Genomic DNA, 23,700 nt, shown 5'->3' on the forward strand with positions numbered 1-23,700 from the left:
CTTTATTAATATGGTGTATCACATTTGTTGATTTGCGTATATTGAACCAACCTTGCATCCCTGGGATGAATCCCACTTGATCATAGTGAATAATTTTATGTATGTGTTGCTGTATCCTGTTTGCTAGTATTTTAGTGAGGATTTTTGCATCTATATTCATCAAGGATATCGGCCTGTAGTTTTCATTTTTGGTTATATCTTTACCTGGTTTTGGTATCAGGATGATGTTTGCTTCATAGAATGAGTTTGGGAGATTTGTGTCTGTTTCAAACTTTTGGAATAGTTTGTAAAGAATCAGTGTCAATTCCTCTTTGAATGTTTGGTAAAATTCTGCTGTGAATCCATCTGGTGCTGGGCTTTTCTTTGTTGGGAGCCTTCTGATAACAGCTTCAATCTCCTTTATTGTTATTGGTCTGTTCAAATTTTCTACGTCTTCATGGTTCAGTTTTGGGAGCTTGTGTGTGTCCAGAAATTTATCCATTTCCTTCAGATTTTCAAATTTGTTGGTGTATAGTTCTTTATAGTAGTCTCAAATGATTCCTTGTGTTTCAGATGAATCAGTTGTAATATTGCCTTTTTCATTTCTAATTTTTGTTATTTAAATCTTCTCGCTTCTTTTTTTTGTTAGCCATGCGAATGGTTTGTCAATTTTATTTATCTTTTCAAAAAACAAACTTTTTGATTCATTGATCTTTTGTATTGTTTTTTGGGTTTCAATTTCATTCAGTTCTGCTCTGATCTTAATGATTACTTTCCGTCTGCTAACTTTAGGTTTGGATTGTTCTTGTTTTTCTAGTTCTTTAAGGTGAAGTGTTAGGTTGTTCACTTGCCATCTTTCCATTCTTCTGAGGTGAGCATTTAATGCAATATATTTTCCCCTCAATACTGCTTTTGCAGTATCCCACAGGTTTTGGTATGATGTATCATTGTTTTCATTAGTTTCAAGAAATTTTTTGATTTCCTGCTTGATTTCTTCTTGGACCCATATGTCATTAAGTAGAATGCTGTTTAATTTCCATGTGTTTGTATAGTTTCCAGAGTTTCGTTTGTTATTAATTTCTAGTTTTAATCCATTGTGTTCTGAGAAAATACATGGGATAATTCCAATTTTTTTGAATTTATTGAGACTTGATTTGTGACCTAATATGTGATCTATCCTGGAGAATGATCCATGTGCTGATGAGAAGAATGAATATTCTGAGGTTGTTGGGTGGAATGTTCTGTAGATATCTGCCAATTCCAATTGGTCTAGAGTCTTGTTTAGATCTTGTGTTTCTCTACTGATTCTTTGCCTAGATGATCGGTCTAATATTGACAGTGGGGTGTTCAGGTCCCCTGCTATTATGGTATTAGTATCTATTTCCTTCTTTAGGTCTAATAGAGTTTGTTTTATAAATCTGGCTGCTCCAACATTGGGTGCGTACATATTTATGATTGTTATGTCTTCTTGATGCATCAGTCCTTTTATCATTAAGTAGTGTCCCTCATTGTCTCTTTTTATGGTTTTTAGTTTAAAGTCTATTTTGTCATATATAGGAATAGCTACTCCAGCTCGTTTTTCTTTTCTGTTTGCATGGTAAATCTTTTTCCATCCTTTCACTCTTAGTCTGTGTGAATCTTTATGGGTGAGGTGGGTCTCTTGTAGGCAGCATATAGTTGGGTCCTGCTTTTTGATCCAGTCAGCCAGTCTGTGTCTTTTGATTGGGTAATTTAAGGCTTTTACATTAAGAGTTGTTATTGAAAGGTGTTGATTTATTCCTAGCATTTTATTGGTTGTTTGGTTGTCTTAGGTGTCTTTTGTTCCTTGCTTTCTGATTTACTGTTTGGTTTCTGTGTTTGTTGGTTCCTTAGGTTGTAGATAGCGTTTTTGTTTGTTTGTTTTCTCTTCATGAATGCCATTTTTATTATACTAGTAGGTTTTGATTTTTCTTGGGTTTTTATGGCAGTGGTAGTTATTTTTCAGGAACCAAACCCAGTACTCCCTTGAGGATTTCTTGTAAGGGTGGTCGTGTGGTAGTGAACTCCCGCAGTTTTTGTTTGTCTGAAAAATATACTATTTGCCCTTCATTTCGGAAGGATAGCCTTGCAGGGTAGAGTATTCTTGGCTGACCTTCTGTATCTTTTAGTATTTTGAATATATGATCCTATTCCTTTCTAGCTTTTAGGGTTTGTGATGAAAAGTCTGATGTTAGCCTGATTGGGGCTCCCTTATAGGTGATTTGACGCTTCTCCCTTGCAGCTTTTAAGATTCTCTCTTTGTCTCTGAGTTTTGCCAATTTGACTATAACATGTCTTGGAGAAGGCCTTTTGGGTTGAATACGTTTGGAGATCATTGAGCTTCCTGGATCTGAAGATCTGTGATTTTTCCTATACCTGGGAATTTTTCTGCCACTATTTTGTTGAATATGTTTTCAATGCAATCTCCATTTTCCTCCTCTTCTGGGATAGCCATGACTCGGATATTTGAGTGCTTATGGTTCTCTGATATCTCTCTCAGATTTTCTTCAAGGTCTTTGATTCTTTTTTCTTTCTTTTTTTGTCTGCTTGTGTCATTTCAAACAGCCCATCTTCAAGTTCAGAGGTTCTCTCTTCAACTTCGACAAGCCTGCTGGTTACACTCTCCGTTGTTTTTTTTATTTTGCTGAATAACTTCTTCAGTTCAGCAAGTTCTGCTACATCTTTTTCAGGACATTGATTTCCTTGTACATTTCCTCTTTCAGATCCTGTATACTTTTCCTCGTTTCATCATGATGTCTAGCTGAATTTTCTTGTATCTCATTCAGTTTCCTTAGAATTATCACTCAAAATTCCTTGTCAGTCATTTCAAGGGCTTCTTGTTCTATAGGATCTAGAGTTTGAGATTTATTAACTTTTCGTGGTGTACTTTCTTGATTTTTTGTATTTCTGGTATCTTTTTTTTGATGTTTATTCATTGTGGCAGGGGGGTTCACAGTCCACCGGTTTGAGACTATTGACTAACTAAGATGTTGCTGTGGTTGCCAATTTGGTATGGCTACCTCTGTGACTGCTCAGTTGGCCTCTAGTGCCTTGTGTGTGTGGTTGCTTCAGGTCTTGGGCCTCTCCAGGGAGCCACCTCTCTTGTCAGCTTGGACTCTGCTGGGCTACTGGATCATGGGGCAGTACCACAGGGTGTGTGGTCTCTGCTGAGCTTCCACTTCCCATGCAGGACTTCTCCCTGTTCTGTGTTCTCTGGCCCGGGCTGCTGGATCACGCAGTGGCGTCCCCACCGGGTGTGTGGTTTCTGTCGAGTCTCCGCCTCCCTATCCGGACGTCTCCCTGCTCTGTGTGCACTGAGCTCGTCTGGGCCGTGTCTTCTGCAACCCTCATCAGCTGGGCCTTCAAGACCCTTCTCGGCACCACCTCGCCCAGGAAGTCTACCAGGTTTCTGCTAGCCGCACACGACTGGTCGCTCTGGGTGCCTTTGTAGCACTGTGTAGATCTTTCTCGGGACTTATCACCTTCCTCCTGGTATCGCGGTTATTTGTGTACTTGTCTTATCTCTCACACCAGAGCGTGAGCTCCTCGGGGGAGGAGCCCACAGCACACGGTTCACCTTTGAATCCCCCTGGCGCGGACCGAGTCCGGTGCCCACCCACAGTCAACTCTCTGGCAGGTTCAAGCGAACTCGGGAACTCTACGACCACACTCTTCCTGACCAGAAATCGGTTAGGCATTTTTCTGAACTGGTGGCCGCTGAGATGGTATCTGCCTCCCGGTAACAGGACGTTTACTGGGGTCCGGAGCCCAGGGTGCGGTGGAGTGACAGTCGGCCCAGCCCGTACTTCCTTGCCCTCCTGATGCTGGCCGGGGACGCCCCACGCCACCAGCCCCGCCAGAGAACCGCAGAGGGAGTTGGTGGGGAGGCCGGCCTGCAGGCCCCAGGAAGCCCTGTGCCGGGGAAAGCAAGTGGGAAGGCTCAGTGAGATGCCAAGCCAGGCGAGGAGGAAAGGGTTGGCCGAGCCGGGCCGGAGCCGCCACCACCTGAGAAAATGGAGGCAGTCCCAGGGCCAGTGAGTGGCCCGGTGGGGCAGGCGGAAGCTGGGCGGGCGTCTGCCCCCCGAGCAGGGCCAGGTTGGTGGTCACTCACGGGGCTGTGCTGGGCCGGCATCCCCCTCTCTGCCTCTGCGTCATCGCCATCCCCGTCTTAGGCTGCCGCCGCCTCGGGCTGCTCACTCCGTCCTGCAGCGCAGCTCAGGCGCTCCCAGGAATCTTCTTTTATGCCGGCCTGAAACCTCGAATCCTGAATAGGGCAGCTGGCCACCTTCTGCGTGGCCCCGGCCTCCAGGGTCCTGGCAGCATCAACAGCGGCCTGGCGCCGTGTTCCCTGTTTAGAGACTCGCTTTTGCAGCTAAGAAACAGTTCTTTTCCTGCTCCATACTTCAAAGCTGTTGCCTGTAAACAAGGCAGCCTCTCCTGCCAAGGGCAAAGTGGTGGTCAGCCCCCACGACCGGCCACCAGCAGTGGTCCTCCCTTAAGAGACGGCAAGAGGAAGGTCCACAAGTTTCCCAGCTGCCTAAGGCCCAGTGGCCACCTTTTCCACCTCAGCTACTCCGTGCCAACCACCGCAGCCACCACCATCTTAGGATCCGCCTTCTTGGTCAATTTGGATTGTATATACCAAGCTGCCACAGGAAGCGCCCCAGGCTCTCCTGAGCCAGGGCAGTGGGGTACCTCGGGCCTCAGTCATGCCTCCCCAACATGAGCAACCAGCCCAGAGATGACCACCAAGCCACTGCAGGAAGGGCTCTGGAAATGGGTTTTTAATTGGCTTTGTTCTCCATTAATGAAACTGAAAAGATGTCAAGTAAACAATTCAAAGTTTGTATTTGATTTGTATTATTTATAAGTCATTAAAACCAATGCTTAAATAATCATCCCATTGAAATGTTTACAAACCAATTTTTTTCCAAGCTCTTTTATCCAAAAATGAAATTTTAAAAATATGGCCCTAAAAATAAAGTGTTCATTCTTACTTATTTTATTGGATCCAGACATGTTACCATTATTCTTAAGAAAATTGCTGACTTTCTATTTAATTCAGTTTTACTTTGTAAAAGTGTGATTCTCAACCTTAAATAACCTCAGGATGTTTTCCTAGAATTGCAGTCAACCATCTGAAAGTAATTTTTCTGTCTGGTATGTGGGGTGTTGGATGGGTGTATGTGGCAAGCTTATAGCGTAACTATTCCTTACTATACTCATTATCATCAAAATATTGGCTAAAATATTCAGAGCAGATGTGTGTATGTATATACTTTTTCTCAGACTCTAGAGAAAGCCTTTTTGTGAACATTAAAGGCTATGTCAGACTTATGGAGAAATTTCTCTGCTGTTTTCTTTTTAAACCTTAAACAAGTGTGAGAGAGAAAATTTCTTCTCATGTGCTGTTTATTACCCTGAAACTTAATGACTTTAGCATGTTTTAAGCAAGAGTGGGGCGGTGGGGGGAGAAGGTAATACAATTGAAAAAATCAACAATTTAGTGGTGTTTCAGCAGAATCGTGGGTAGTTTAATATGGGAATGTCTCTAGATAAGAAATCAAGAGACAGGACTTCTGGTTCTGACTTAATTACCAAACACTTCTGTAAGGCTCAATTTGTTAGAAAAACAAAGAGGGTTGGTTAGTATGACATACTGCCTTAGAAGGAAGGGGAAGGAAACTATGAAAATAGCAACCAATGGTATAGCATGGATCCTTTGTGGTCCAATGTATGAGGAAAGTCACTCATTTACTTTCTTAACAACCAATCTGTTACAAATATAAAGAAGACACTGTATTTAAAGCACTATGCTAAGTGCTGGAGATACCACAGTTAACCACAGAGAAATGTGTCTTCCCTCATGAAATTTAAATTCAAGCAACTAATTTAATAAGTACTTATTTGACTATAATTGGCATGCTATGAAGAAGAACTTTGAGAGGAAATGAAAACAAATACAGAGAAAACTGACCTAGAAAAGAGGTAAAGGATTGTGTCCCTGAGGAAATGACGTTTCTGCATAGCTCTGAAGGATGCATGTGAATTTAGGAAGAGAGGAAAACCAGTGCCAGGTGAAGAAGGAGGAAGTAATTCTCCATGCCAAATGCTTCAAATAAATCAGAAAAGTCAAGGTCTCTGAGAATTGTCTGATGGATTTAGAAACATGTAGGCCCTAATGACTTTGACAATAGCACTTTTGGTGGAGAAGTAAGGACAAGAGTTTAATTGGAGAAGGTTCAAGAGAGAGAAGAAAAGGAATTGGAAACTGAAAATATGACGAAGTTTTCTAGGAGTTTTTCTGTAAAGGAGAGCAGAGAAAAATATGGAGGTACCTGGGTAGGGATTTGTGGGGTGAAGAGAGTTGCATTTTATAAAAAAAGAAAAGAAAAGAAAAAAAGAGAAGATTGGCAAAATTACAGCATGTTTGTATGCTAATGGGAATGATTGAGTAGAAAGGGAAAAGTTGGAGAGAGAAGGGAGGATACCGTTCTATAGATCAAAGGGAATAGAATCTAGTGAATAACCCAGTAATTTGGGATCTCCCTAATGTCTAGCATCCTTTCATTCAAGCATTCAACAAAAATTCAGTGAATACCTGCTCTGGGTCAGTCTTTGCCAGAGACAGTCATAACAAAAATATGTTACTAAGACCTAGTTCCTTCCAAGAAGTTGAAAACCTCTAAACATACAGATACAAAACAGTAGAATAAGCATTATATATACCAAAGTCACCAGGAAAAAGCTAAGGGAGCCCAGAGGAGTAAACAGTTAACTCTGCCAAAGGGAATCATGTCATTTGTAATATCACCTAAAATGCCTTATTGTCTAAGGTGAAATGGATTTACTTTCAAGCAATTCTGCGTGCTTGTATTGAAACATAACAATTTTGTGTTAAAATATAGTAATTTATATACATCATTATAAAGCACTCCATCACTGTCTATATTCTTAAAATTATATTTCGTGTTCCATCTGTGTTTAATTGCACCTAAATATAGTTTAAACAATAATTTTCAAAACAAAAGCTACTTGCCATCAATTTCAAAATAAAATTCAAACAAAATCCAAAAATGTTTATCTTTTATCTTCACTACATTTATTAGAATACAATAAGAAATACAGCACACAATTCCTGCCTGTATGGAGATATCATTTAGAAAGCTCCAGATGTGCAACAACTATGAAAAGCCAAAGAATAAATAATGATTATGCTGTGAGGCACTAGCACAGAGATATCATAAGACTTATCATAGGGAGTCAGATAAACTCTGCAATTAATAAGTGATTTATACTTAGAGGAATAAAATATCAAGATGAAATGGTCAGCAAAAATTTTTAAACAGGCTCTAGTACTCATTTTTCTTGACAATATTTTGACTATTCTTATTAATTTTCATTACGAATTAGTAACCTTAATTTTACCACCTCAAAAACCAATGTATTGCTACATAAAAACACATCTTAAAATTTTTCAGATTATTTTTCAGAGATTTATGGTTCATTTCTGTACATTTACATAGGAAAGGGTCAGATGTATTTAATTTTACTAAATCAATTAATTTGTATTAAAGCCTTTAAAAGTCATATGAGCACAAAAATACTTTGCTGGTATTGGTAATAGTGTATATTTTATTCAAATCTAATTATGATGCTTATAGTAGTTTTGTTTTGTTTTGTTTAACTATCAGCACTACAGCATCAAACCATAAAGTTCTTTTTCCATTTGAACTTTACTGTCTTGCTAAATTAAAATGCTCCTATACCTGCAGTACTAAACATATCTCCAAGCTGCAATCAATGATCTGTGTATTTAGAATAAGAAATAATTTAAGCTGTGGTCTGTTTTTTAGTCTGCCGAGGAATGCTGTTTATATAAGAATGTTACCTTGTGTTATTAGTTTAACTGTTTTATTAAGTCTGTTTCAATATTTTAGCACAATAAAAAATGTATCAAGAAGCAATATTTATAAGCAGCATTACTTGTTTGTTATAACTAAACCAATAATATACTTAATTTTTTAAATATTCATTTTAATTTGCATTGCTAAATTTATAGTTTTACAACTAATAAAAGCACAACTTTGATGTTCTCCAAAAGTAAATTTTAATTAAGACTTTTTATGTCAGTTTTTTTTCCTAATTCAATATATTTTTCTTCAATTGAGTGTTAGTAATATACAGTATAATTCTGTTTTAAAAATTACCCTTGTAAAAGTCAGTGTTAAAATTTTATGCAAAATTATTTCTATAGTTAATCATACGCCAGATATATCAAGGGCTTAATTACATGCTTCAGTGACTTAGCTCGATTAGAATCTCAGAGATGACCCAAAATACTAATCAATACAATTATGTATTTCATAGTATATGTGCGAAGTATGTTTCTTCTTGTTTTTGTGCACATATATTTGACTCCAAACAACCAATCAATTCTTCAAAAAGTATCAAACTAGTTTTTTCTTAATATGTAATATATAGAACAAGTAAAACAACTGCTTATTTATTGGATTTTTCACTTTTCAAAAGATTTTCTTGATGACATGTAGAGCTGTTAACTGCTTAAGTTTCAGTGCACATGCTGAAATGGAGTTTATTTTCAAACCAGACTCTAAAGAAATAAGTTGTAGGCATTTTGAAAATATAGCATTCATAACATTGAAAATCTGGAGGATTGATTTTGCAGAACAGTGGAATAAAAAGGACAAAAGGAGACCTTTTCTCAAAATCTTACCCCATCCTTGATGAGCAGAGTATATTGACCTGGATCATCTCACCCAAATTCCCTCTGTGTAAAAGAGCAGAGATATATGCCATGAGAACTTTGGAATTCTAGGTGATCATTTATAGTCATTTGCACACCTTGAAAGGAAGCCATTAAATAAATACAACATTTTGGGGCTCATTAATAATTTTATCATGTCTACTTTATCCTCATTTTAAAAGAGCTTAGGAAAACATGCTAAGTAAACTATATCACTGTACATAACAAAGAGCCATAAGGTTGGTATATTTTCTTTAGGAATCTGTCTCCTAACAGATTTTTTTTAATACTTAGAGTGATTATAAAAATTGATTATGAAATTTAACTGGGCAAGGAGGAAAGTCAAGAGGACAGAAGGTGACTGAGAGATACCGAGAAGTGGTAAAGATCGGTGAATTAAAGAAGGAAGGATTGTCGGACTTGTAGTGCTATGTGCTAGGAATACAGATGGTGGTAGTTGAAAAGTGAGATAGTTGGAGGGAGTGCAGGCTTTGCAGATGACATGATTAAGCATATGACCACAGGAATGGGTGGAGGAGAGAACCGCAAGAAAGTGAGAGAGGCTAGAATATCAGAGAGTTGATACTGAAGTCACCAAGAATTATGGCAAAGTGATGTTGGAGTGCCTGCCAGGTTTTGAGTTCTGGTACTGTGCACTTACCAGCTGTGTGTCCTTGGGCAAGTTACATAAACTGTCTCAGTTCCCTCATCTGGTAAGATGTGGGTAATTATAGTATATTTCTCATAATTATGAGAATTAAATGATTTAATACTTATAAAACTCTTAGTATGTGACATATGGTAAATGATATATATGTGTTTGTATATTACCATGATCATCATAATCATGATTATTTTTATGATCCAGTCCTGTGTGAGTGTCTGCTTTTCATTCATTCAAAAATTTTTAACAACTATCTCACACCAACCATTGATTTAGGTATCCTTTTAAAACTTCTGAATTGTTTTCTTTGGCTGTTTTGTACTTCAAGAATTTCAAGTTGAACAAAAATAACACACTACTGCCTTACCAAAAAGTTATCCTTGAAGTCTTTCCTATGAGTTCTCCTTGCTAAAGTAAAATGCTGTTTAGTAAGAATACAGACCCAGAGGGAAATGGGTCTATATTCTTACTAAACAGCATTTTAGTTTAGCAAGGAGAACAGGCCAAGGAAGTTATTACTTGGATCTGTTACAGGCCAAGGCAGTGATTACTTATATCTGTAAACTAGACATGCTCACTGTAGCAAAAGAGGTGCTTAGGGGCAGACCCAGCTGTAGAGCATGGAAGAGAATCTAGCCGTATTGCTGAGGCATAGTAGTATCCAAAATGTATGGTGATGGGAGTTAGGAGGCAGTAAATATAAGAAGTTGGCCTTGTGGTGTTCCAGAGTTAAAACAATGGGTAATGTCCTGGTAGTCAGGTTAAACACAAGGGGCTACCATCTTGGAGGTTGGCTATCCATATAGATACTTATGCATTAGGGAATAAGACAGAGATCCAATTCTTAAAAATATAGTAGAATCACTGAAATAACCATCCTCTTTGTAAAGGACCATACTCTTAAAGTCTGGTACTCCTAAGAAAGCGAACCTAGGCTATTTATTATTTATAAAAAGTGCCTTAAGTTTGCATTATCACCTGGCCAATTGCCACAGGCAGTTTCACCTTCTGGCTCAAAACACACATTTTCTTCATCTACATAAATGCCAACCATAATGTTGCATAAGAGTGAGTGTGTTTTGTAGACTGTAGCTAAAAATCAGTGGAAGTTTGAGCTGACGTGGGGAAGAAAAACAATGTGATATGAACTTTGTTCTCTGTGTTTAGGCAAGCTACGACCTATATCTATGCCAGTGGAATATAATTGGGTGGGGGACTATGAAGATCCAAGTAAGATGAAGAGAGATAGTAGAAGAGGTAAGTGTTATAGAATTTCAGTGTAGGCTGGGTTGTTTGAACAACAAGCAGATTTAAATGTTCTTTAAATAGATTGTAATGGCTTCAGAGGAAAACTTACCATTTTATCATTGATTTTATTGTACAGCAAAACCAAGTTAAACCAACATTTGACTATCTTGACCTATTACAAAATAGATATCTTCCCTGAATGTCTTCTAAGGGATTCAGGGTAGATAAGTACAGTGTGAAAAATGAATATCTGATTGTGATCTGAAAGTTAATACTTGGATAACAAGGTCAGAAGTGTGAAACTGTATAAAAGAAGTTCAGGGAATAGGAGCATTTTGTCATCAGTCTCCATTGGTCCGCAATGCAACCACACTACTGTTGTATTGATACAGCCTCAAAATGAGTATTGAAGCACATGGGTAAAAGCTAATGGAAACTGGGCCAGTGACTCTAATGAAAACCATATGGAAATGGGAAGAAAAAAAACTGCTTTGCTTTTTTTTCTGTTCTGTTTGCTGTTCAGGGTTATGATTACATGGGGGGTGGGTTACTCTTGAAGTATCTACCAAAAGTAAATTTTTATGTTCGCTTATCCTGCAACTGAGGTGAGCAGTAAAGACAGCAACTGAAAGTCTCACTACTAAATGGGAGTTGACTAAGTGTGGATATGGTGGGCCCAGTGGGTCATGCTGCTACTTTCGCTTTCTAAAGTAGAGAGCCATAAGGTTGTAGATGGAAAACAAAACACATCAAACAAAAAACTATTCATAGAACCTAAGATCACTAAGCTTCCTTCATGATATTTTTGACCTGTTTGCCTGTTATTTCTAGCCAGTGTACAGAATTTATTTCATCACCGCATAAATCCACAGACCACATGGACAAGCAAGCATGAATACCAGCTTCATTAGTCTCCTTAACACTTGTTTTATGGAGTGAGCATTTCTGAAAATGTTGATAAATACAAGAACATTGATGGATTCTTATACATCTATGTATTCATTTCATTTTCCTAGCTTCAGTTTCTAATCGCATTTGTTTTATAGACTAAATCAAAAAAAGAAAGAGAAATGCTTATATGCCATCTCTGAATCACCATTGTAGTACTTCATATTATAGTGACATCTTGGGAGGGGAGCCATATGAAGTACTAAGTGCTGACTTTCAATTTAAGCATATATTTTATGAACTAAGTTTCATAATGTGGGCTTTAACTTCTCCAAGTTAAAGCATACGATAGGCCAGTGTTTGTTATCAAGGTTTAGCATGATTCTCCTGAGGGAGCTTGTTACAAATATTATGAGCCACACACACAGAACTTCTGATTCAAGTTTTGTAGATGATTCTGATGTAGTTGATCCAGAGATAAAAATTGGAGAATTAATCAATAGGCTATTTCTTATTGTCCTGTGATCCCAAGTAATCAAGATCTGCTATATTTTCACTACATATTTTATACATTAAATAAAGGTAAAGTTCTAAAATGAAATCTAATAGCACAATTAAGAAAGAATGGTTAAATGTGAGATATTTGCAGGATATTTGCATGTTTATATTGGTGAATTTTTCTCTTTTTATATAGAAAACTCTCTGCTTCGATATATGAGCAATGAAAAAATTGCTCAAGAAGAATACATGTTTCAGAGAAACAGCAAAAAAGACACAGGAAAGAAGTCAAAAAAGAAGGGTGATAAGAGTAATAGCCCAACTCACTATTCATTGCTACCTAGTTTGCAAATGGATGCATTGAGACAAGACATCATGGGCACTCCTGTGCCAGAGACCACACTATACCATGTAAGTAAAATTTCAAAGACTCTGATACAGCTTTCATTGAGAGACTGGCAAACAACTCTTTTGGGTAAATTCCAGATTATTTTTATTCTATTGCTGGGTTTTCACAAAAGATTGTAACTTTAGGGCTTAGGACCTTTAAAAAATGATGAACTATTGACTTGTTATTCAGTTCATATGTTCAGTGAGTTCGTATGTTTTGGAAAAGTTGGATTTTTAATGAAATAACTTAATATGCACAAAATGGATGGAGAATAATAATTAGCTAACTAATCATCAGTGTGATAATACACAGTGAATGGATAGCTGGAAAATTCAACATTAAAGATAGAATTTTTAATATATTTATGATTCCATTTAAAAATGAGCATCTACTATGTGCTAGATATGATATGTGGTGCTAGAAATAAAAATGGGAAGACATAGGACACCATTATATAGGGAGAAAGACATGCCAAGAGTCTCAGTATAATTTCACTGTTGCAATGGATGGTCACAGAAAAATGTAGGAGGAACATAGGAGAAGGAGAGCCTCAGACTTCATGGGAAATGGAGAGCATTTAAGTGAAGAGTGAAAGGTTAGTAGCAGGATTTTAGTAGGAAAGCATATGCAGGTACACTACAAATATGGAAGAATGTGGCATGTTCCAGGAATTTCATGTGGCTCAGAATTGCTGGTTCACTAAAAACTGAAGAAAATCATGTGAGGAAGGGACAATAGATGGGCCTGGAGATGTAGGCAGGGGTTAGATCAGGAATTTTATGATAAAGTGCTTAGGCTCTTTCCTGCAGTAATAAGAGAGCTATTGAATTTTGAGCTGTGGAGTTGCATGATCAAATTGGCCTGTTGGATCTCTGTAGTACAGTATATCATCCAAGAGATTAAAGGCAGGGCCGTTAAGTCCAGGCCAGATGGATGATGAAAAACTAGTACAATGGCTGCGTGGAGGCTGAGAATGTTGTTAGCCAAAACACTCAGTTCACAGAATCAATCCATTTTAGGCCATTTTGGTTAAAGAGAGTTTGTTGTGCCAATAGAAATATTGAAAATAGGAAGCTTCTTATTAGGAGCCCTTGAAAAACATGGACTACAAGTTTTTAAGTAATTTGAACAACTATTAGTGCTCAGAGTTTCAAAAAAAATTAATCTCCCACTGCTGTAGAAGATATTCCATCTAGGTATACAAGGTTTGAAAGACTTAATAACTTATACATGAGTAGTTCCTGAGTAAATCTCTCAAATCATCTACATAGCTCTCTCATGAAACCAGAGTGTAGAAAAATATTTCCCTTTATTTGCATTGGAGTATCCTAAGCACTCATGGGTGCCTCATTCTCTACCCTCCCCTGTCCCCAGTTAAATACTTTCAAGCCTCTTCTCCAAGAGACTAGTGTACATTCCAAAATCTGCTCCATTAAATGACTGACAAATCAAATTATTCTTTTTTCCACAGACATTTGAAGTCAGCCTGAAATCAGTACTCTTAGCTATATGAAGGGGGCCACTTTTGTTATCACCACTAGTCAGAAGAGCTGTATGTATGAACACTGAGCTTCTTCTAGAGTCTGGTATCTCAGGCATAAGTAATAACCTGAACAAAGGTCTGAAGATGAGAGACAGCTGGCCTATTCAATAGGGAAATTGGTAGGGAGAAATGAGGTGGGAGAGGGAAGAAGAGGCCACTTCAACTCAGAGTGTATAAACTATTAAAGAGTTTGGATTTATCCTAAGAGGAATGGTGAGCCATTGAAGGCTCGTTTAAATACTCAGCCTGTTCCATTCTGTCATGCACATCCAGACAGGGATATACTGTTTGAGAGAGGAAAATAGAGAGATGAGGCTTGTGGATTTTGAGTTATGAGCTTAGGGAAGACAGAAACAAATGAGCCAAATTGGTAATCACATATTTGTGAGTGTTGTCTAGGAGTATAAATGTTACCACCTTTCTGAAGGCATTGTTTAGTTATGTATATCAAGAACCTGGTCTAGAAACTCACTTCTATAAGTTTGTTCTAAGAAAGAAATCTTTTGCTGATATGATCTTGCTATTAAACAGCTGTTACAGAGCATGAGTAGTTTATTCAGCATGATCTATTGCTGGGACTACAGAGTATTGTAGATAGAATTGGTTGGACCTTAGAGTCAAAACAACATACACTTAAGTGATAGCTTCTTATATTTCACAGGAATTCTTGTGTTTTTTGTCGTTGTTTTTGTTTGTTTGTTATCAGTTTGTACACTATTTTAAAATGAAAGGATTTTTTCCTTATGTTAAATTTTCCTAAAAACACAAGATCAATATCAGTGTATAATCTAATCACCTTCATGGGGAATCACTAATCTTCATTTTTTTAAAGAGCATGACTTTATTTTACCTACTCACTGATTATCTGTCTGAAAATGTGGAAGTTGTTAGCTGCCGAAGCCCTCATCTAACCTGAGAGCACATGAAGAAAAGACAGACACTGTGTGTGTGTGTGTGTGCGTGTGTGTATGAGGGAAAGAGAAATTCAGATATAGTGAGAAAGTCTTAAGATAAAGAATGAATTGTTCTGAAGCTCATCTTTTAATCTTGTAGGATAGGACTTTATTTTTCCTTAATATATGCATGTGACAACTTGCTCTCATATTAAAGCTGCTAAACTAAATGCATACACAAAATAATTATTTATTTTAAATCTACATGCTGAGATACCAGAACAAGTAAAATTTGATTATTGATCCAGGCAGCATGCAGGTATAATTTCATAAACTGAATAATGTGATTTTACATGGTTTATTAAAAACAGATTTTGAGTAGGTGTTCAAAAATCTGGATAATTCCTTTCATAACATTTCAACATTTGTGTGGCTAGTCTTAGTTTCTTAGGATATAACTGAAAACACTGAGTTGTTATTTTATTTCTAGTAAGTATTTTTAGCCATTCTGGTCGTTGTGTGAGGTTTGATTTTTTTGGGTTTTGGGTTTTTTGTTGTTGTTTTTTATGGAGGGACATGGAGAGCAGTTAAGACATTTTTATTTATTTTTTTATTTAACAAGTAAATAGACATTACAAAACAGACACTATTCTAAGTACTTTACAAATATTAACTCATTTAATCCTTATAACAACCCTATGAGGAAGACACTGGTGTTGTCCAGATTTTACAGATTAGGAAGCTGAGGCACCTGGATTGAATAAGTAGTTACATGGTGGGGCTGAGATTTGGACATCAGCAGTCTGGCTCTTAATGTGCCATATTGCCCCTCAAAAAATAACATGACTTAGCAGAATCTTAACACTTTATTCTAGTAGTATCAACCACATGTAAGGCCCAGTCTAAGTGCTGTGGAATATACAAAGATTCATAGTAATATTGCCACTGCTGCTACTACTACTAATAGCTAACATTCACTAATTATTTACTAAGCTTCTATGTTAAGAACATATTTACATTATCTCATTGAATCCCCAGAATTATCCTATGAAGTTGGTATTATTGTTATTTCTATTTTGCAGAACTGAAAGAAAGAGAAACATGCAGTTTACTTTATGCACAGCTATAAAGTAGCAACGTTGAGATATGAGTCCAAGAAGTCTGACTCCAAAATTCACATCTTAGACAGATAATGCCATTTCTGCTCATAGGGATTTTGCCACCTGTTAGGGAAGACATAGCTATTATTATCACAAAGATGGAAAATCTGCTATATTATCAGCATATAAACATTCACAATCAAATTTATCTGCAGTTACAAAGGTTGGTTTGTCTAACAGCTGCCTGACTTAGCTGCATTGTTTCAGGATCAAAGTAACTAAAATAAAAGATAGTTAATTTTAGTGTCAAGGAAGTCATCTCTGAGCTAACAGTGTTTATAACAACCAATTTCTCCCCATTTTGACTTTACTTATCCAAAAGACGGCATGTTTCTTCTCATCAGGGTCATGCAGACATGTTAGATATCCTTTCTAAATATTATTGTATTCATTTTGTGTCCATTCTCTGACTCCTGTGGATGACTTGATTATTTCTAGAGCGTTAATGCCAAATTCATAGTAGCACTGGCAAAGCTCTACATGGGAACAGTCTGGGCTGTGAAAAGTGTCTTCCAGTGGGCCACTTCCCTAGAGCAATATTTCTTTTAAGTATGGGCCATCCTTGGCAAAAGGCCCTGATAGCTGAGGCTTGACCCAGAAATGGCAGTCCTTTCTTTGATTCTTATGAGTAAATAACACATAATTTCACACACTTTTTTCACTGATCACTTGATATTGCTTACTACTAATCTATTAAATGATTATTAAAGGTTACAGATTGAATAATCATAAAATAATATATTACTAGAGTTTGCTGAATATTCTAGTTCAGTATTTTTCCAAGAAGCCTGGTATCCATGCAACACTGACAATGTAGTCATGTTCTTATTGCACAAGCATTTAGACTTCCACGGTTTTCAGGAGGAATTCTATATTGATGAATCATGAGGATTTTTTTAAGTTACCTGTAGTTTTTAACTGCTGTTCTTTTTTCATTATAAATTATCATTAGACTTCATCACTTATCAATTTTAGTTTGTTTTAGGTTGCTTGCTTTATCCTCTGGTATGTAGTGATTCATACTTACCCACAATTTTCTAAGAATGATACTGTCAATCATCTGTACCCAAAAATACTTAAGGAGTAATATTCCATTGGTATCACCTAGTTACTTTTTCCATTGGAAAGTGGGGACAGAGTGATAGATGGACCCAAGGAGTCTGTTGGCCTGTCTTAGAGGGCCACAATCAAACACTGTTGAGACCCACTGCCTTAGGTATAGATATATGGCTTAAAAAAGAAGAAAAGAAATCTTGGCTTTACCTTTTTATAAATATGAAAGTTTGTTGAATGCTAATTCATGAAGAAGTCTGGGAGAAAAGTTCACTTATATTTTCTGACCCATTTATACTAATAGTTCTTTTTGCATCCATACTTAGGAAGGATTTTCTTCTAAAAAATAAATAGACTATCAGCACCCCTGCTCTCATTTTCTTATTCACAAACTAGTGTGCTTATAATTGAACTGGATACACTAGAGGATTAAGAATAGAAATACTTTTGGTGCTTTGGGGATTCACAAATATAAACTTTCAGTTCCAGACAAAATGGAGTACACACATTCTATTTTCTTATTCTTACTCACCATAACCAAAAAGACCTGTACAAAATACATTAACTCATCAACAGGAAGACTCTAAAAGGTGGAAAAAAGAAGGTGGATAGGCTAGGGACCTCCAAGCCTGAGAAACAACCTAGTGGTGAGTTCTCGGGGTTTATTGTTTGTTTGTTTGTTTGTTTGTTTGTTTGCTGCCTATACAAGTATACACTGGCCCGGGTGCTAGAAATGCCGACAACCTGGAAACATCAATAGGCAAAGAAAAAAATATAACCCCAAGAAAAGCTTGCTCTTTTTAGTCAATGGACCAGGAAAAGGATGGCCCAACAGGACAAAAACCTTTAACAATACCTTCCTGTTCTCAAGGCAAAAACCGTAAAATAAAGTCATGTTCTTCTTCCTCTACCACAACAGGCATAAAAAAGGTCAATTCACTAAGAAGACATGACTATCTTAAATGTACAAGTACCAAACAACAGCGTTTCAAAATTCTGGAAGCAAAATCCAACAGAACTGAAAGGAGAAACTGATAAATCTGTAATTATGATTGGCTACTTCAACATTCGTCTCTCAGTAATTGATAGAACCCCTAAGCAAAATGTCAGCAAGCGAATGGAGATACTAAATGACTACACACTAATGGTATCCAACTGACACCACAAAACAATAAAATGCACATTCTTTATGAGCATGCATGGGACATTCATCAGGATAGACCATATCTTGGGTCATAAACCTTAATTCTAAAAGAACTGAAATAACAAAATATATTCTATGATGATAATGGAATCAAACTAGAAATGAGTAACAAAAAGGTAGCAAGTAAATCTCCAAACACATGGAAATAAAAGAACATACTTCTAAATAATCCGTAGATAAAAGAGGAAGTCTCAAGGAAAATTGAACTGAATGAAAATGAAAACACAACATATGCTTAGAGGAAAATTTATAGCACTAAATGTTTATATCAGAAAAGGATAAAAGTGTCAATAATCTCAGCTCCCACCTCAAGAAAAAACAAACATAAGGAAGACTTAATATAAGAGCAGAATCAATGAAATTGTAAACAGAAAAACAATAGGAAAAAAATCAAAAAGCCGTGGGGGTTTTTTGTAAAATTTAAAAAAAAAAAAAAAAAACGATGAACCTCTAACAAGACTGATAAAGGGAAAAAAGCGAGAATACTCAAATTACCAATATCAAGAATGAAAGAAGAGATATCACTACAAACCTCATACTCATTAAAAGAATAGTAAGGAAATACTACAAACAACCCTATGCACAGAAGTTGATCAGTTTAGATGAAATAGAACAATTCCTCAAAAACCAAAAATTACTAAAATTCACCCAAGATGAAGTATATAATCTGAATAGTTCTATAACTATCAAAGAAATTTGATTAATCATTAGATTTCCAAAATGTAATTATAGAAATACTAATAAATGAGCCAAATCCACAGTACTAATACTTTTGTATTGGTTGAGAGTAGGAGTAAACCATTTTGCTTTTATTGTTATGTTCTGTGGTGCTTTAAAGTATTGGAAGCCTGTAAAAAATTTCATAAATAAGACTTGTGATTTAATGGAATTCCTAAGAGACAGATTAAATTCATAAATTTTATTAATTTTGAAAATATTGTTTAAAAGTTCAGAATTTTTCCATCAATTTTTGTTTTAAAAAATGGACATTAGAAAAAATAAAAAGATTCATTAATACAACTGCACTCTTGAGAGAGATTTTGGTTTACACTGTATAAAACAGATTATTGATAAACTGGTCAGTTCTTTCAGTTTCATGTTTGAACAAATGTGGATCTCATTCTGCTAGGTCCTGGTTAAATAATGACTGCCAGGAAGCAAAACAAATAATCTGGCTTAATAAGTGAGGCACTATACAAAACAGGACACAGAAGAATTGAGTTAGGAATTTATTAAATTTAGATCTTATTACAAATTTCTTGTTGCCTTTAGAAAAAAAGTAAAACATAAATTCCTATAAGAGGCCCTTGGCCTGGTTGCTAAGGTTAATAATTACAGATTATTTGGGGGCATACCTGCCTTTATTCGCTTTGATCAGAGAGTATAAAGAAGCCCCATTCTCTCTTATGTTGGAGGCCTGTGTCTGCTAGCTTTATAGCCTCAGAAAACTTCCTCAGATTTTGTAGACATAGGCCCTTTTTTGCTCCTGTAATCACTCTGCTCACATTACCTTGCCACCAAAACTCATTTAATCAACCATCTCAGGTTTAATAAAACTCTATGTAAAATTATCTTACCATTAGAACTCTTTAAAGCCTATTCTGATTGAAGAATAACCTGTACGAAATTATTTTCTTCACTTAACTCCTAATATATATTACCCCCTTGATGGTTTTAGCACCCTCTAGTTCCACAAAACTATAGGCATAATGATTTGTTGTACATACCTAAATTTTATTCAGTTTCCTCTTAATAAACTACATTCAGGCACAGTAATTGACTACTGTTGCATTCTAGTTTCTTGAAGATAAATTTTCCAAAGACAGTGGTAAACTATTTGCAGCCTGTATGGACTTTTCATTGGCTTTGACTCTGACAGCAATTGGCAGTAGACAAAAGTGCATGAGCTCAACTTAGAGTCTCTGTTCTAAATTATACTGCTAAGTCTGTCTCTTAACATCTCTATAAAAATCAGGGTAAGCCAGGAACAGGATCCTAATAGACTTGAATCTAAAACAATCTGGAATGGTAAGAAATAGATCAGTGTTTCAACTCCTGCTCTTTATATGCAACTAATTTTAGATTAATTAATGTATACTTTCCTGCCATAGCAAACAGCAGAGTAACTTGTCTTCCCATGGTTTCTTTTATTATCATAAATCTATAGTGGCTCTAGGAGACAATGGTTCTTGTGTATGACAGCCTCTAGGTAAAAGGGTTCAACCTTAAAGAAGAGAATTGTCTTTTCTAAAATTCAGATGGCCAAGAATAATGTTGTAGTTATAAAACATGAGCTTTAAGTCAGCTGTATGAACCTAACCACATTTCTGAACCTCAGTTTCTCATCAGTAAAAAGAGGATAATGATACTTATGTCACCCTGTTTTTTCATAAATCATACATTATATATAAAGTTCTTTCCAGTGTGCTGGGCACATCGTAACTATTAACTGGGTGTAGAAAAAAAATTAGTTCATTTACATGCAAGGGAATTTACATACTAATGAACAAATCAGGAAGCCTTCTTGGACTAAAAATTATCTGTTTCCCTTTGGGCATTAATGTGTGTATCAGTTAAGGTTCAATCAGTGAAGCTTCTATTCTAAGTGACATAGAATAAAGGACTAGATCTTACTCACTGAGGATCTGGTGAAGATGCCTCAGCAGAGACAGCTGTTGGGAAGAAAATCTGGACATGAAGTGAGAGAGAACAAGACAGACTAGAACCCATGACCACAAACTGGAACCCTGCCTCCAACTTCAGCAACAAAGCTGGTACCTTTCTCTGTGGAGAGTCACAGGCTCCTGGTCAGGTACTCAGAGGAGCTGAAGGAGGAGGTCTGGTGGGAGCTGGAGTTGCAGGCTGCTGCCCCTCACCAACAAGTCAAGCCAGCAGAAAAGTGACAATGTGTGGTGAGCTGCAGCAGTGATTGACAACCTACGCTGACCTTCAGAGCATAAGGGTTGGTGCTTCACTTGTATTCTCCAATTTCATACAAATTTATGATGTGGCCAACCCTAACCTAGAACCGGTTATACAGAGAAGGGAGTTCTGAGATACATAGTTCCTTCCAACTTAGCTAAGTTGATGAAACAGGAAACTACCACGCTGAGGTTTCCTTCTCTGTGGCCACTGTGGGTAAACCAGGTAAAGCCTCTTTTGAATATTTCTCTAGTGACAGTATGTATAAGGTTCAGTGGTAAAGTAAAAATTCTAAATTATTATAAATCTGGAGTGGGCTCAAGAGTGTAGCCCACCTCTATGAAGGGATCATCAATACAACCTACTTATTTAATTTTCTAAAGCATATATTGGAAAATATAATTTCAAATTGTCTTTTATCTATCTTCAATCAAAAGATGACTAATATAAGTAATAATTAGGGTGAAATGTCTAATTTATCTAAAATCACAGCTAGATAGGAAAAATAAGTTCTAGTGGTCTACATAAGTTCTGGTGCTAGGCGTCTGCAGTTAACCATAATTTATCATATGTTCTCAAATGGCTGTCAAATGCTAGAATAGAGGAGCTTAAAAGCTGTCATCACAATGAAATGATAAAGTTGTGTGATGATGAAATGCTAATTACCCTGATTTGATCATCAGACATTGTATACATGTATTTAAATATAACTCTGTACCCCATAAATATGTACAATCAACATGTGTCAATTAAAAAATAAATAGGGCTGGCCGGTTTAGCTCAGTTGGTTAGAGCACAGTGTTGTAACACCAACCTCAAGGGTTTGGATCCCTTTACTGGCCAGCTGCCGAAAAATAATAAATAAATAAGAGGTTCTCAATTAATAAAACATTACACAGTTCTTTTTCTTATTTTTATTTATTTATTTATTTTTATTTTACTGTATGTCCATCATCAAATGAGTGGATAAGGAAAATGTGGTATATGTACACAATAGAATACCACTCTCCTATAAAAAGAAAAAAAAAAGAAATACTGCCATTTGCAGCAACATGGATGGACTTAGAGAAAATTATATTAAACAGTTCTTTGAAGAATTTCTTCATGTGCTCTAAGGAAAAATACCAGAAGGCTATATACCTAGACTATTGATGGAGTTTGGATGTGTTGTTCCCTCCAAAACTCATGTGGAATTTGATCCCCAATGTGGCAGTGTTGGAAACTGATTGAGTTATGGGGGTGGATCACTCATGAATGGATTAATGCTCTCCCTAGGGGAGGGGGTATTAATGAGTGAGTTCTCGCTTGATTAGTTACCGCCAGAGCTCATTGCTTAAAAGACCCTGGCACCTTCTCTCTCTCTCTTGCTTCCTCTTGCCATATGATCTGCTTGTACCCGCTGGCTGCCTGCTACTTTCCGCCATGAGTAGAAGCAGCCTGAGGCCCATGCCAGACGCAGCTGTCCCAGAATTGGAAGCCAAATAAATCTTTCTTCTTTATAAATTACCCAGTCTCAGGTAATTCTGTTATAGCAACACAAAATGGACTAAAGCAACTATGTTATCTTAGTCAATTTTTTAATCTCCTTCACTTAGTTGCATTTTAGCAACTTAAATTTTTGTCATATGGCTATTACAAGAAACAGCCATATGAAATCTTCTTCTTCATTTGCTAAAAAAATATTTTTGAATATTGTATGTTTTACTGTTTTGTACCATCATATATATTTTGTTTGTTTCTGGTTTTTTTGTTTGTTTTTGTTTTGTTTTGGGGGGGAGTTGGTGGGGGGGGTTAGCGGCTGGCCAGTAAGGGAATCCAAACCCTTGACCTTGGTGTTACCAGCACTATGTTCTCCCAAATGAGCTAACCAGCCAACCCTTCCACTCCCCATATATATTTTTATAACTGGGTGAAAGCTTTGGCTCCCTGTGATGACAATGTATATAAAGTATCTGATACAGTGTCTGGCATTTTGGTAGTGCACAAATAATGCATCCTTCTTCCAACCACACTCACCAGTGGGCTGAGAATAAGCAAAATGTATTCTAAGTACGTTTGACTCCACCAGTTCTGGAGAAATAACAGGAAACATCAGGCCCTCCAGAAACCTAGTATTTCATATATGAGCTCACATAAATTGCTTTCTCTTACGCAGTTTTCTCGTTTACAAGATGAACATAGCACTGCAGAGAGGACTATGGAAAATGCTATCTTAATTGACAACATAGTGATGATTTGATTCCTGGTGCAAACACATAAGTTGAAAAAAAAAACCTTCCCATCAATTTTTTTTTTCCTTTTGTTAGATAAAACCAATTTTGCTTTTTTAGTCTTAAAAGCATGTCTTACTACATGTTTTGGTGTGGAAGAGAAGGAAGAATTTGATATATCTCCCTCAATTATTTTTTTATAAAATGAATTACATATAGTCACTTCTAAAACTTTTTAAACTTAGCTATTATTTTTATCCAG

General features: G+C 36.6%; 1 protein-coding gene and 1 long non-coding RNA gene across 3 annotated transcripts in view; one reads left to right on the top strand and one right to left on the bottom strand.

The window, feature by feature from the left end:
• The window catches only part of CNKSR2 (connector enhancer of kinase suppressor of Ras 2), a 314,535-nt gene that overhangs the window by 211,312 nt on the left and 79,523 nt on the right, over positions 1-23,700 (top strand). For both annotated transcript variants that reach the window (XM_063084016.1, XM_063084017.1), the window contains 2 exons: positions 10,596-10,685; positions 12,259-12,473. In XM_063084016.1, the coding sequence (XP_062940086.1) occupies positions 10,596-10,685; positions 12,259-12,473 (305 nt within the window). The remainder of the gene's footprint in view (positions 1-10,595; positions 10,686-12,258; positions 12,474-23,700) is intronic.
• Positions 8,746-23,700, bottom strand: part of LOC134367301 (uncharacterized) — a 42,428-nt gene continuing 27,473 nt past the window's right edge. Inside the window, exon 4 of the long non-coding RNA XR_010022398.1 lies at positions 8,746-8,788. This is a non-coding gene — a long non-coding RNA (uncharacterized LOC134367301). The remainder of the gene's footprint in view (positions 8,789-23,700) is intronic.

The sequence above is a fragment of the Cynocephalus volans genome, chromosome X (assembly GCF_027409185.1).
Source record: "Cynocephalus volans isolate mCynVol1 chromosome X, mCynVol1.pri, whole genome shotgun sequence".
NCBI classification, from domain to species: Eukaryota; Metazoa; Chordata; class Mammalia; order Dermoptera; family Cynocephalidae; genus Cynocephalus; species Cynocephalus volans.